This window comes from Schistocerca cancellata, chromosome 6 (assembly GCF_023864275.1).
Source record: "Schistocerca cancellata isolate TAMUIC-IGC-003103 chromosome 6, iqSchCanc2.1, whole genome shotgun sequence".
NCBI lineage: Eukaryota > Metazoa > Arthropoda > Insecta > Orthoptera > Acrididae > Schistocerca > Schistocerca cancellata.
Genome location: NC_064631.1, coordinates 284,016,778 through 284,031,744, shown reverse-complemented (window position 1 = coordinate 284,031,744; position 14,967 = coordinate 284,016,778). Strand labels below are relative to the sequence as shown.

Below are 14,967 nucleotides of genomic sequence, written 5' to 3'. Positions count from 1 at the left end.
GTCTCGGAATTAAAATAAATTCTAAGGGAAAGCCTTAACTCCAGATAACGAAACAAAACTACACACTAACGCTTAATAAACAGGCAAACAATTCGTTGGCAGGCAGCTGTACTGTCTCGCAATGCCATGCAGTTCAACAGATTGCTAGGGAATTATGAGAGATCAGCCATCGATCGTTACTATTTGTCGACAAACGCATGATCTGTCACTGTGTTGCTGTTGTGGTCTTCATCCAGAGACTGGTTTGATGCAGCTCTCCATGCTACCCTATCCTGTGCAAGCTTCTCCATCTCCAAGTAACTACTGCAATCTACATCCTTCTGAATCTGTTTGGTGTATTCATCTCTTGGTCTCCCTCTACGATTTTTTCCTCCATGCTACCCTCCAATACTAAATTGGTAATCCCTTGATGGCTCAGAACGTGTCCTACCAACCGATCCCTTCTTCTCGTCAAGTTGTGCCACAAATTCCTCATCTCCCCAATTCTGTTCAGTACCTCCTCATTAGTTAGGTGATCTATTCATCTAATCTCCAGCATACTTCTGTAGCACCACATTTCGAAAGCTTCTATTCTGTCTTGTCTAAACTACTGATCGTCCATGTTTCATTTCCATACATGGCTACACTCCATACAATACTTTCAGAAACGGTTTCCTTGCCATTGCCAGTCTAAAATATCGTCTCTACTTCGACCATCATCAGTTATTTTGCTCCGCAAATAGCAAAACTCATCTACTGCTTTAAGTGACTCATTCTCTAATCTAATTCCTCACCATCACTGACGTAATTCGCCTACATTCCACTACTGTCGTTTTGCTTTTGTTGACATCCATCTTATATTCTCCTCTCAAGACATTTTCCATTCCATTCAACTGTTCTTGCAGGTCCTTTGCTGTCTCTGACACAACTACAATATCGTTGGTAAAACTCAAAGTTTTTATTTCTTCTCCATGGATTTTAATTCCTAGTCCAAATTTTTCTTTTGTTTTCTGTACTGCTTGTTCAATATACAGATTGAATAACACATCGGGGATAGGCTATAACGCTGTCTCACTCCCTTCCCAACCACTGCTTCCCTTTCATGCCCCTCGACTCTTATAACTGCCATCTGGTTTCTGTACAAATTGTAAATAGTCTTTCGTTCCCTGCATTTGACCCCTGCCACCTTCAGAATTTGGAAGAGAGTATTCCAGTCAACACTGTCAAAAGCTTTCTCTAAATATACAAATGCTAGAAACGTAGGTTTGCCTTTCCTTAATCTATCTTCTAAGATAAGTCGTAAGGTCAGTATTGCTTCACGTGTTCCCATATTTCTACGGAATCCAAACTGATCTTCCCCGAGGTCGGCTTCTACCAGTTTTTCCATTCGTCTGTAAAGAATTTGCGTTAGTATTTTGTGGCCGTGACTTATTAAACTGATAGTTCGGTAATTTTCATATCTGCCTACGCCTGCTTTCTTTGGAATTGGAATTATTATATTCTTCTTGAAGTCTGAGGGTATTTCACCTGTCTCATACATTTTGCTCACCAGATGGTAGAGTTTTGTCAGGACTGGTTCTCCCAAGGCTGTCGGTAGTTCTAATGGAATGTTGTCTATTCCTGGGGCCTTGTTTCGACTTAGGTCTTTCAGTGCTCTATCGAATTCTTCACGCAGTATCATATCTCCCATTTCATCTTCATCTACATCCTCTTCCCTTTCTATAACATTTACCTCAAGTATATCGCCCTTGTATAGTCCCCCTATATACTCCTTCCACCTTTCTGCTTTCCCTTCTTTGCTTATAACTGGGTTTCCATCTGATCTCTTGATACTCATACAAGTGGTTCTCTTTTCTCCAAAGGTCTCTTTAATTTTCCTGTAGGCAGTATCTATCTTATCCCTAGTGAGATAAGCCTCTACATCCTTACATTTGTCCTCTAGCCATCCCTGCTTAGCCATTTTTCACTTCCTGTCTATCTCATTTTTGAGATGTTTGTATTCCTTTTTGCGTGCTTCATGTACAGCATTTTTATATATTCTCCTTTCATCAATTAAATTCAATATCTCTTCTGTTGCCCAAGAATTTCTACTAGCCCTTGTCTTTTTACCCACTTGACCCTCTGTTGCCTTCACTTTTCCATCTCTCAAAGCTACCCATTCTTCTTCTATTGTATTTCTTTCCCCCATTCTTGTCAATCGTTCCCTAATGCTCTCTTTGAAACACTCTACAATCTTTGGTTCTTTCAGTCTATCCAGGTCTCATCACCTTAAATTCCTACCTTTTTGCAGTTTCTTCAGTTTTAGTCTACAGTTCATAACCAATAAATTAGGGTCATAGTCCACATCTGCCCTTGGAAATGTCTTACAAATTAAAACCTGGCTCCTAAACCTCTGTCTTAGCATTATATATTCTATCAGTAATATTCCAGTGTCTCCATGCCTCTTCCACGTATACAACCTTCTTTCATGATTCTTAAACCAAGTGTTAGCTATAATTAAGTTATGCTCTGTGCAAAATTCCACCAGGCGGCTTCCTCTTTCTTTCCTTACCCCCATTCCATATTCACATACTACTTTTCCTTCTCTTCCTTTTCCTACTATCGAATTGCAGTCCCCCATGACTATCAAATTTTCGTCTCCCCCACTATCTGAATGATTTCTTTTATCTCATCACACATTTCTTCAATCTATTGGTCATCTCCGGAGCTACTTGGCATATAAACTTGTACTACTGTGGTAGGTGTGGGCTTCGTGTCTATCTTGCCCACAATAACGCGTTCACTATGCTGTTCGTAGTAGCTTACCCGCGCTCCTATATTTTATTTCGTTATTTAACCTACTCCTGCATTTCCCCGATTTGATTTTGTATTTATATCCCTGTGTTCACCTGACCAAAAGTCTTGTTTCTCCTGCCAACGCCATCCTCCTGAGCAGTACCCGACCGGAGATCTGAATGGGGACTATTTTACCCAAAAGGACGACACCATCATTTAACCACACAATAAACCCGCATGCGCTCGGGCAAAATTACGGCTGTAGTTTCCCCTTGCTTTCAGTCGTTTGCAGTACCAGCACAACAAGGTCGTTTTGGTTAATGTTATAAGGCCAGATCAGTCAATCATCCAGGCTGTTGCCCCTGCAACTACTGAAATGGCTGCCCCTCTTGGGGAACCACACGTTTGTCTGGCCTCTCAACAGATACTCCTCCGTTGTGGTTGCACCTGCGGTACGGCTATCTGTATCGCTGTGGCACGGAAACCTCTCCACCAACGGCACGGTCCGTGGTTCATGGGGTGGGGTGGGGTGGGGGGGGGGGGGGAAATCTGTCACTGATCGTCCGTAATTCCCTAGCAATCTGTTGACTCGCATGCGGATGTGACGCAATATGGTTATCTGGTAGCGATTCGTTTGCCTGTTTACTATGCGTGGCTGTGTAGTTTTGTTTCGTTTCGCTTTGCCTAAGGGAGCAATGTCTTTAAGTTAAATTTTACGAGAGGCATTCACTAAGTAATGAAACATATTTTTTCTGCAAGCGGATTGATTACATTCAGGATTCCAATACAGCATATTATTCACCTCTCTTTCCGCTACAAAACCATATTTTTCAACATTATCTCCACTCAATACTATGTTCTTACGCCACCTTACTGGGAGGACCTTTATACCCGCATGGTGCCACTGTACTGGTCGACGTCGCAGCCAACATCTGGCAGCGTCAATAACTTCCCCAGCATCCACGTACTGCTTCCCGCGGAGTGCACCTTTCATTGGGACAAACAGATGGAACTCGGAAGATGTGAGATCCAGACTGTAGGCTGAATGTGGAAGAAAAGTCCAGAGAAGTTCTGTGAGCTCCTCTTGTTTGAGGCCTAGCATTATCTTGGAGAAGGAGAAGTTCGTTTGCATTTTCGTGGCGACGAACACGCTGAAATCGTGTCTTCGATTTCCTGAGGGTAGCACAATACACTTCAGAGTTGATCGCTGCGCCATGAAGCGGGACATCAAACAGAATAATCATTTCTGACCATCGCCATAACTTTACCGGTTTTGAATTTGGTGTGGTGCCATTCCATGGACTGCAGTTTTATTTCCAGTTAGAGGTGATGTTCCGAAAAAAATTGTAACGACTGTCACGAACAACCTGGTAACGCACCAGCAATGATTGTCCTTCGTTGCTCCTTCTGACCTTCTGTTAGATGGCATTGGACCCAGCCGGCACAAAGCTCGAGTTCCCCAACTGGAAGGCGAATGTGTCAGCACTACCAACACAGACGTCCGGTTGTGCAGCGAGGTGTTCGATTGTGATCCGTCGACCAGCTCGAATACGAGTGTCCACACGTTTCAATACTACATAACTCAATGTCAGCTCTCTGACTGGAATGCACCTCTGATATTGACACCATTTCGAAAGCTACGTATAGCACCGCCGCCTGACGAAACTTCATGTAATTATAGGGTCTGAAGCAGGAGTATTCCTCGATGTCCCACAATAAATGCTGCATTTTCTTCAACCGAAATTGCACGAGAAAAAAAGTGTTGCATTACTTATTGAACGCCCCACATAGTTATTATCACAGGACAAACTATTCTGAAAAGGGAATAATTAGCCGGACTTGCCACTAACATTAAGAAGTAATACAAATATAAAACATGCTTTTCACAACACTGAAAGCCACATAGTGATGTTGCGCCAAATTGTAATAAAAAGTGGCAGGGAACACCAGCATGTCTCATGTAAACTAGCACACAATTACAATGTACAGCATGTTGTGGTAATGCCCCACAATGCATTCAATTGTGCACTGCTTTATTTGTGACATGCTGGTGCTCCCTGCCACTTTTTATTACAATCTGACGCAACATCAATTTGTGACTTTCAGAGTGTAGAAAGCGTTAACATCTAATAATGTAGCAAGATCTGTCGAAACCGGTAACAGGAATAAAAAGAATTACAGTACTAGCGATCTTGACAAACTTGATCTTTCAAGAATAACATTACCTTTTTAGTCATCAACTATTTTTTCATTCATTAGTTTTACATTTTAACTACAAGTATTCACACAGTTTGTTTTGCAATCCCGATGTGTCTACAGAAATGCTGTCACTAGTAGCACTGCTGATGACTACAGCGCCTCTTGTTATAAATTGAAGGAAGAGTTGCATTATGTGAAATGACGAGAGACTTGAGTATAGTGTGTAGTAGATTTGCGCTAAACATGTAAATTAAAATTTCCGCTTAATCTTAGTGTACCTCATTCTGTTTAGAGGTTAAAAGCGTTAATAAAGCGCGCAGTTGTTCCATAAAGAACTCCACAGCATCAGATGGTGCCTAGTGTATCGTGACTATTATTATGTACTTCCCATCAATTATAGTTCTACAATCCAAGCTTCAAAACGCTAATCTTGTAAAATCGGAGGGTGTCAATGTTTTCATGTAAAATCGGAGGGCGTCAATGTTTTAATACCTGTATTACTTCTTAAACCTTTGCGTCCCAACAATATAAAAAATATACAATTTTAAAAATTTCAGAAAATTGATCTTTATTACCACAGTATGCTACGAGTACAAGAAGAAATTGGCAAGAAGTGAAGAATTAGTTGTTTTAAGTAGGTGGTTTCGTTATGGAACCACCATGACATACAGTTTTCCCCTATCCATCATTTCATGTTAGATCGTTGAAAGCAAATTCGCATTTTTCTTAGTCACATTCCCGCATCTCGAAACTTCTATCAATTCATAATGCCTAAAACAAATTACAGTCCTAAATAACAAGCAAACATGGGGCTAAAAATTAATAACTTTTGTATCAACACTACATACTGCCTCTGGGGTTTCATTTCGAAACTAGTAATAAAAGTAGTAGTGCACACTAAAATCTACGTTACAATAACTTTAAATACATCGTACTTACTTCCTATGTCAATGATCTCTCAATACTGCCACTGTTAAAATAAAGCGCATGCCACAATCTCCTACAATCACGAAGGGGAACCGCGGCGCCGACTGTTGCTTTGAACGGTGTTGTGCAACGCACTGCATTCAGTGTATCACTCTTGTCTCCGTCTAGAAACAGCACCGGTGGTTTCTTGCTAAAGGCAGTGCTACTTCAAAACAAAGTTCATAAAATGGTGGTTTCAGACAGAAACTACCGGTGCTCAAAATGGCAATTCCGGCCTCAGCACCGGCCGCTGTGGCCGAGCGGTTCTAGGCGCTTCAGTCCGGAGCCGCGCTGCTGTTGCGGTCGCAGGTTCGAACCTGCCTCGGGCACGGATGTGTGTCGTGTCCTTAGATTAGTTAGGTTTAAGTAGTTCTAAGTGCAGGAGACACGACCTCAGATGTTAAGTCTCATAGTGCTTAGAGCCATCTGAATCGGCCTCAGCCTCTCTTCTCAGAGTGGTTCTCGGTCCCTGTGTAACCATAAATTCTATCGTCGAGTTCTTGCTCAATGCGGGTAAAGCGAAACGAAACAACACAATTAGGCTTCATCAGTAGAAAATCGAATCGCAGCCAGGCAGCCATATCATCAGGATTTTGCATTAGAATCCCAAGCGATCAGTGATCGATCGCTGTGCTCTGCCCACACACAAGTGCATTCTCTGGGCACACCGGATCGCTGCGATCTGTCCATCGTTTGTGGAGCCCTTTAGAGGCACCGCCCGGGAGGTGGGGCAGGGCAGGGCAAGCAAGGCAAGGCCTGGGAGCGCAGCTGGCAGCTGCCGGCCAGCTGTCGGGCAGATGCGCCGCTCCGGGCCCCGCCAGCGACTCGCCGGAAGTCACGTTGCAGCCTCGGCGTCCCCCAAATCCCAGCACCACACACCACAGGCGATGCGGCGCGGCCTTGCCTTCTACCCGATGCACACCTCAGGGAGTATTATCATCTTCGTGATACTGTGAAACTCTTCAGCGGTAAAGGGTTAAATAAACAAAGGAAACCAATACAGTAAGTAAAGTTGAAATATTTTGCGTTGTTAGGCCGCGTCATATTTCCTTCTAAAATAATCGACGTTTCGACCCCTCTGCTGGGATCCTCTTCAGGATGTTTTTGTGTCCACTTCTGTGTTCTAGCAATAGTGGACACCGAACCAGCAGAGAGTTCGAAACGTCGATTGTTTCAGAAGGAAATATGACGCGGCCTAACAAACCGGAAGATTTTAACTTTCGTGGCCGTTTCGTGGCAAGGGCCACGAAAGCCTAAGTGTTAGTCTTGCCACTGAGTTTGCATGCGAGACGCCTTTTGTTTGTTTTGTTCTTTGAAGACGGAAACAGAAATTTCGTAACTGATTTTCACTGTCGTCTTTCTTCTTCTTCCTTCGTTTCAATCTCTTTGGGGTACGCTGGATCAATCATTTCTTTGTGCGTCGTTCTTTTCTTAGGGCCCAGTATTTCTTCATTCTTTCTGATCTTCTTCCGAGATGAAGGGTTCGGACTTTTGTGTAGATTTGTCTTGGAACCTAATGAATTAATTTAGCTGTTCGATCAATTAGTGAATTTTCTGAAATCTTTAATTCTACTAGGTCTTTTTCAGTTTCTTTAAACCGGTTGGGTTTCGTTTTGCGGTTACGGAAGAAGTCAAAGATTTGTTTAGTTAATCTGTTGGAATTCATTCTGAGAAGATGACCATAAAAATTTATTCTCCTTTTTCGCATAGAACCTGAAAGTTTTTCAATTTTCTTGCAGAGAGTTTCATTTTTGATGTATATAATACTATTGTCTTGAAATTTCGGCCCAATGATTTTTCTTAAAATTTTTCTTTCCTTTAGCTCAAGTTCCTCCGTTTGGCCTTTGGAATTCATAATGCACATGCTGGTGCTCCCTGTCACTTTTTATTACAATCTGACGCAACATCAATTTGTGACTTTCAGAGTGTAGAAAGCGTGAACATCTAATAATGTAGCAAGATCTGTCGAAACCGGTAATAGGAATAAAAAGAACTACAGTACTAGCGATCTTGACAAACTTGATCTTTCAAGAATGTTAAGTGTTTCTGCTGCATACAGTGCTTCTGGCTTAATCACTATCTTGTAATGTGTCATCTTTACATGTTAGGCTAGCATCGATTGTGATAGCACCATAAAATATCGTTTTTACGAGAGTCAAGTATTTTACGTGAATAGTGCCTAAATATGCTATTCCGATTTGGTCTCACCATGAAATCAGCAAGTGAATTTGTGATTTTTGCATAAAGAGGCCGTGCGATTTACTTACGACTGAAATTGATTTTTACGAAATTTGGTACGAGAGCATATTTTTCAATAAGAATTGTTTAAAATGTTATCCATGCCAATTAATACATACGAAAATCTTTTATTACGCCCTCCTAGATCAGGTAGGCCTAACTCGTGGGGAAAAAAGCGAAGCGATTGATCAATGGTGCAGCATTCTTGTAATCCAGTATTGTCGAGACTGAAATTGCTAGACCACTTCCGAATGAATAAAGACACATACCGTAACGATTCTTGCGTGGACAATTATGTCTAGACAAGAAGCGCAAAGCGCAAGAGGCATGACTGACAATAGGAAATATAAGTCCAGCGTCTATGAAAAATAAAGAAACCGTAGGAGAATTGAGAAGTAGCTGTATTAACATAAACTCAGATGACAAACCATTGCTAAGTGAGGATTGAAAGGAATATGTAGAAGGGCTATATAACGAAAAGCAATCTGACGACATTGATATGGAAAGTGACGAATGTGAAAGGCGGGGGAAGGGGCGGGGTTCGGGAGGTGATACTACGAGAAGTATTTGACAGACGACTAAAAGATTTAAGTCAAAATATGGCAGTTTAGGGGACTGATGACCTCAGATGTTAAGTCCCATAGTGCTCAGAGCCATTTGAACCAAAAGTTTGCTATATCAGTTGTAGCTGAATATTCAATGAGTGTGCAAAAAGTGTTTGTAAGGACCGTGTATAAAATTTATGAGGTTTTGTTTACTTTATAATTCAAGCAATTTACAGTTTACATCATTTTATTGCTAGGGTTCCTATTGTTGTAATCAGTTAATAATTTTCGAATGTCAACAATTCTGTGATGGTACAGACACCACTTCTTTGCACACTGAATTTTTGGTGCTTTCAAATATTTATTTAACAAGAAAATGTATGCAAAACATTGTAATTCACATTTTAAGTTTGTTCGCCTTAAAATATTAACAAATATTAAGATTAAATTGACTATAAAAGTTTGTCTATTTTCGTTTCCATAATTTTGAATAAGGAGGAAAGAATATGGTCCTGATGCCCCACCATATAACAGTGCACAAAAACTTCACCATACTAGTTACGGGTTAATCTCTCAGGAAGTTTCAACCAGTGTACTTCTGGGAGAAACGAAGCATTACACGTTACGAAAATCTTCGTGATGGCTAATACCTTTGTGATAACTAATAAAACGAAAAACAGCCTGTTATTAATAACTGTGATGCAAAAAGAAACACCTATTTGTTGTAGAGAAAAGCTACTATTTAGAATGACATGCACGGGCTGTGACTTCTGACAGTCGACGTTAAAACATACATTACTTTCCTCTAATTTCCACTAGCGAAGGTTTTTGTTTTTCAAGAAGAGAAGACTTACGGTCCCTACACGCAGTCCGATTTATCGGCCGACCGAGACCGACCAACAAACCAATTTCCTGGCAGCCTCCAAACTGTGCATACAGCACACAGCGGTCACAGCTTTTTTTCTTTATCTGACCGCTTCTTGTTTATGACATTATTCGTTGGGACTGTTTTGCTCGAGATACAACTTGGGATAACAAAGACGCAAAAGCTAGGATTTACCTTGGTGTTTTTGAAGTGACAAAGCTAGATCACGGTGGTGGTGGTTGTGGTGATGAGGGTGGTGGTGATGAATTTGGTTTGTGGGGCGCTCAACATCGAGTTCATCAGCGACCGTACAAGTTCCCAATCTTCCCAGTTCCAATCTCGCCACTTCCCGAATGATGGTGAGGTGATGAGTACAACACAAAAACCCAGTCCCCGGGCGGAGAAAATCCACGACCCGGTCGGGAATCGAACTCGGGACCCCATGATCCAGAGGTAGCAACGCTAGCCACTAGACCACGAGCTACGGAGGAAAAAGATGAAAGAGAGAAGTGTGCACAGAAATTATGCTCATCCATCGATTTCCGAAATTATTAACAATGAATAAGAAATGCATTTCTGAATTGCTAAAGCTCGTCGAGGCATATCCGACGGTAAATAACATGCGTTATGTGATGAGAGTAATAACAATAACGAATATTTTCGATGTAGTGGTACATAGCACAGGCCTTTTTTTGGCCCGATAAAATGTGCATACATATAACCAGCCAAATTCCTGCACTTCTGTGACTACTAGATTCACATAATGCATGGGGATCAATTACTTTTGTTATAGGCCTACTCGAGATACAAATGTTAATACGCTATTGATCAGACGTATTTGGACAGCTATTAGTGGTCAGTAATACGCGATGTGCCCACCTTTGCCTTTATGGCGGCATGAACCCTGCTGGAAACACTTACCAGTGAGGTGTCTCGATGTCTGCGGAACAATGACAGCCGATTCTCCCTCAAGAGCCGCAACTACAGAAGGAATCATCTACTGCTTTTACACCACCTCAAGTGTTTCTTGCTCTTACCACTGAAGTGTTTTGTGACTGATATGGGCATGATGAGTTCTGTGTGTGTTTAGGCCACATTAAGCTTACCACAAAAAATTTATACCCTTTTTGAGTGAATTATATTTGGCATAGAGGGAACCTGCAATATGTACCTTCTAACATATTACATTTTTAAAATAACATTTTGGATTTTTTTATTTTCCCTCAGAAATATGTTGCTGGTGTTTTTATTCATAGAGTGTGTTCTCTAAATGGATGTTACTGGGTTGTAAAAATTTCACTGAACTGTGCGGAATAGTTCCAAAATTATTAAGACCTGAAGTTGCGTCTGAAGATAGATTGCCAGATGCGAGTTGCAATTTCCGGGTCACGCCACCTTCTTTCACAAGCCATAATTCTGGAACTAATTGGCAAGGGAACTTAAAATTTTGTACATGAGTGTTCCATACCTGGTAGCACTGGTGTGCTAAATTTCAGCCAAATCTGAGACTATCAGCAGGAACATTTTCTCAAAATGGTTGAATTGACATGGAATGACCCTACAATCAATCTGAAACTTTCCAGTCTCCAGGTCTCTCCCACGTAAACAACCTTCTCTCATGATTCTTAAACCTAGTGTTAGCTATGGTTAAATTATGCTCTGTCTACAATTCTACCAGGCGGCTTCATCTTTCATTCCTTTCCCCCTGTCCATATTCATCTACTGCTTTCCCTATTGTCGAATTCCAGTCCCCCATGACAATTAAATTTTCGGCTCGCTTAACTACCTGAATAATTTCTTTTATCTCATCACACAGTTCCTCAATCTCCTCCTCATCTGCGGAGATAGTTGACAAAACTTGTACTGCTGTGGTGAGTGTGGGCTTCGTGTTAGTCTTGGCTATAATAATGTATTCACTATGCTGTTCACAGTACCTTATCAGCGTTCCTATTTTTTTTTTTTTACTGATTATTAAACCTACTTCTGCATTACGCCCATCTGATTTTGTATTTATAACCCTGTATTCACCTGACAAGAAGTCCAGTTTCTCCTGCCACCGAACTTCACCAATTCCTATTATAACTAACTTTAAACTGCCCATTTCCCTTCTTAAATTCTGTAACCTACCTGCCCGATTAAGGGATCTGACATTCCACGCTCCGATTCGTAGAACGCCAGTTTTGTTTCTCCCGATAACGACATCCTCAAGAGGATGCCATCATCATTTAACCATACCACAGAGCTGCATGCCCTCAGGAAAATTACGACTGTAGTTTCCCCTTGCTTTCAGCCGTTCGCAGTTCCAGCACAGCAAGGCCGTTTTGGTTAACGTTGCAAGACACGATCAGTCAGTCATCAAGACTGTTGCCCCTGCAACTACTGGAAAGGCTGCTGCCCGATTTCAGGAACCACACATTTGTCTGGCTTCTCAACAGATACATCTCCATTGTGGTTCCATCTATGGTACGGCTATCTGTATCGCTGAGGCACGCGAACGTCCCCACCATCGACATGGTCCAAAGGTTCGTTGTATACACCTCAAAATACTATTCACCTCCCCTGGCGCACGAAATATAAAACCTCATATTTGTTGTTCAATAATAATTTGTGGGACGTCTACGCTAGAATTGTCAGTAATTTCCAAATCGAAAGACATGATTATGCCACTCTTCAGCCATCATCAACTCTTGCGCCTGTGTACGAAAGGGGTAGGTCATATTACGATTAACTGGGCTTTGCAACTCGGGTACGTAATGACGCTGTTGGGCTGTCAATTCACGCGTAGTCATCTATTATCACCATTATCCCGCCTAGTTTCAAACCATGCTAATAGCTGAAGCCAGCTGTGAAATTTTCTTGTTATAACCGAACCCTAACAAATGTTGCATCACACTGCAACACTTACATTGAGTTCGTACACATGTCAGAGTCTTGGTTTAAAAAATGTTTTAGCCAAAGTGGTTCATAATCAATGTTCGTAGGTCGCTAGATTCTGTCGTACACAAGAGTACTGGAATTGTTGACATCGTGTTTCTGTTGTCTATCGCACACTTTTTTACAACCAAACTTGAATCCCGTATTCCTTAAGCATTTAAAACCATTATACACTTCGCAGTGAAACCGATTCCCTACACAAAAAGTTTCGGGCATACCTATTTTCGAACAACTTCAGCAAACTGGTAAAGTAATATGCCTTCATATTGCGTGTCATATTGCTTTCCAAGCCTCAATAAATCTTACTACAGACTGTGTGTCGATCTTTTGATGTCATCTACATGAATATTATTGACTGGTTCCCTGATTGAAAATCATAATCTTATACTCTATACACGACACAAAAAATCGATCCTTTCTTCTATTTCCTATCTGCACGGTATCAGCTTACTTTCACTGGCTACTGGCCACCAACAACGACATTACTACTAGACACGCTACTACAATCACCGCTTTGAAAATTGTGTGATGGCTGCTTCGTTCAACACTTTATACGATGTTCTCTCTAATCAGTTTTAACAGTTCGGTATTACAGTTTTAGAAAATACTTCTATGTCGACAACGGCTCAGACGCAATCTATAAAGCATCTTGTGATGTCACTTACCGCAGGTGATCTGATTTGCAAGTCAAGTGTAAATACGTAGCAAAAATTCTTTGATTAGAATACGAAACATGTCGAATTAATAGCACGTTACATCCTGCGAACCAATTCCATGTAAATAATCAAAACTTTGTGGATTCGTAACTGTTTCTCATCAAAATACATTCTAACGACTGGAAATCAAAGATCAGACAAAGATACAAACGGACAAAGCATAAAGAACATCGTAAATTAAAGATTCAAAACGTAAATGCAGTAATACCACTGTGGTTATACACAAGAAAAATACTGATTGCAGTGATACGTAGCGTTTACAGATTATTTTAAAATCTTTTGGCCTTCGTGTCTCTACTATTTAACCAGGTGGTTATAGGTATGCAGAGACAAAAAGAACACAATAAAATACTATCTGCTTCATTCGTGCCAGCAGTGAAGTACGTCTTCATTGCTTCACAATCAATTGTTGCGTTCGGATACCTTTCTTACGCTGGATTTCATGTCGCAGCTTCACTGTGTATGACCCACATTCAAATGTCCAAATATGTATGCAAGACTTAAGTTTGAGTGACGCCGCAACACACAAAACGAAAAAGACTGGAGGGTGTCATAACACTGCGTAAATAAATTCATATGCACAAATTACGGATCGTAACACGCTACATTTTATTGAGAAAACAAATGCTTGCAAGCCTGGTCTTACACTTTATCGTGCAAGGTTAAGCATGTGCTAATCTCAGATATAAACGCCAAAAGGAAGTGTTTTTAGTAAAAACGATTTATCTATTTGTCTTTTACTCTCTAAAAGCTCCCAATCTGGGGTCTTACGTGTTTTGTTTACCCTTATCTTTACAGTTAGCATTAACGTAAAAATAGTCAAGCAAAGGGCTAGGGCGACCTGGATGTAGTCTTAAGTGCGTAATGCAAACAGTGGAATACGCACAACTCAATGCCTGCGATGCATCGTTTTCCCAAAGTAGACGTCTTTTGGTTGTTTTTGAAGTGCTTAGTATGATGTGATAGCAATTTTTCAAATGCATTTGCTTATCTTAGGTGGTGTCTCTCAAATGGATGAAACTTCGTAGTTTTTGTCACGGATGTGTCCAATATGTAATACCCAAACAGTAAGCAATTATCAACTATTAACAATGATTTTCCGTAACACGTGCGTTATTTATGACTGGAGCTGAAACTGCAAACTTCAGGAATGTAGGCTATCATTACGTTGAAAGTAACTCACTTTTAAGATTTGTTTCAATTGCTTCCTGGAGCTTAATGTAAGCTTCTTTTTCGTTCAACGACGTCTCCGAAAGTTATATACAACTACCAGTTTTTCTGCCGTACACGCAAGCGACCGGCAAAAATCTACTCATTTTGAAAAGGTTATTGCTGTTTTCAAGCACAAATTCAGAAATGCGGGCATTCTGCACCTCTCAGATAGTTACAAACAGAGCAGACTTCGCATCGCGCACGGCAAAACACACTATACTACAAGCAGAATTTTTATTTTTACTATACTCACTATTAAGGACCAGCAACTTGCGAGTGGATCCCAGTCTTCTGATCGGAGACTTAACAGCACTTCCATCACGGTCATCAAGTTCATCCATTGTGTGTGATTTGCGCTTTTAATTGAGCCGACTACCGAACCGTTTCGTGTCTCACGATACGGATAATATTTCTGCGTGCCGGTGTCTCCACATTCCCGTCGTTCACACTCCCTCCGCACAGCACCTAACGCTTGCGCTTTGTGTACTGCGCGCTTAGCAACGGAACAGCAGCAGCTTCGCGCACGCCTGCGCACTGG

At 41.2% G+C, this 14,967-nt stretch overlaps 1 protein-coding gene across 1 annotated transcript in view; it reads right to left on the bottom strand.

Annotated features, from left to right (window-relative positions):
• The window catches only part of LOC126088500 (SLIT-ROBO Rho GTPase-activating protein 1-like), a 703,657-nt gene extending 688,761 nt beyond the window's left edge, over positions 1-14,896 (bottom strand). Inside the window, exon 1 of the mRNA XM_049906639.1 lies at positions 14,683-14,896. Coding sequence (XP_049762596.1) covers positions 14,683-14,770 — 88 coding nt within the window. The 5' untranslated portion in view covers positions 14,771-14,896. The remainder of the gene's footprint in view (positions 1-14,682) is intronic.
• Positions 14,897-14,967: the final 71 nt, after the last annotated feature.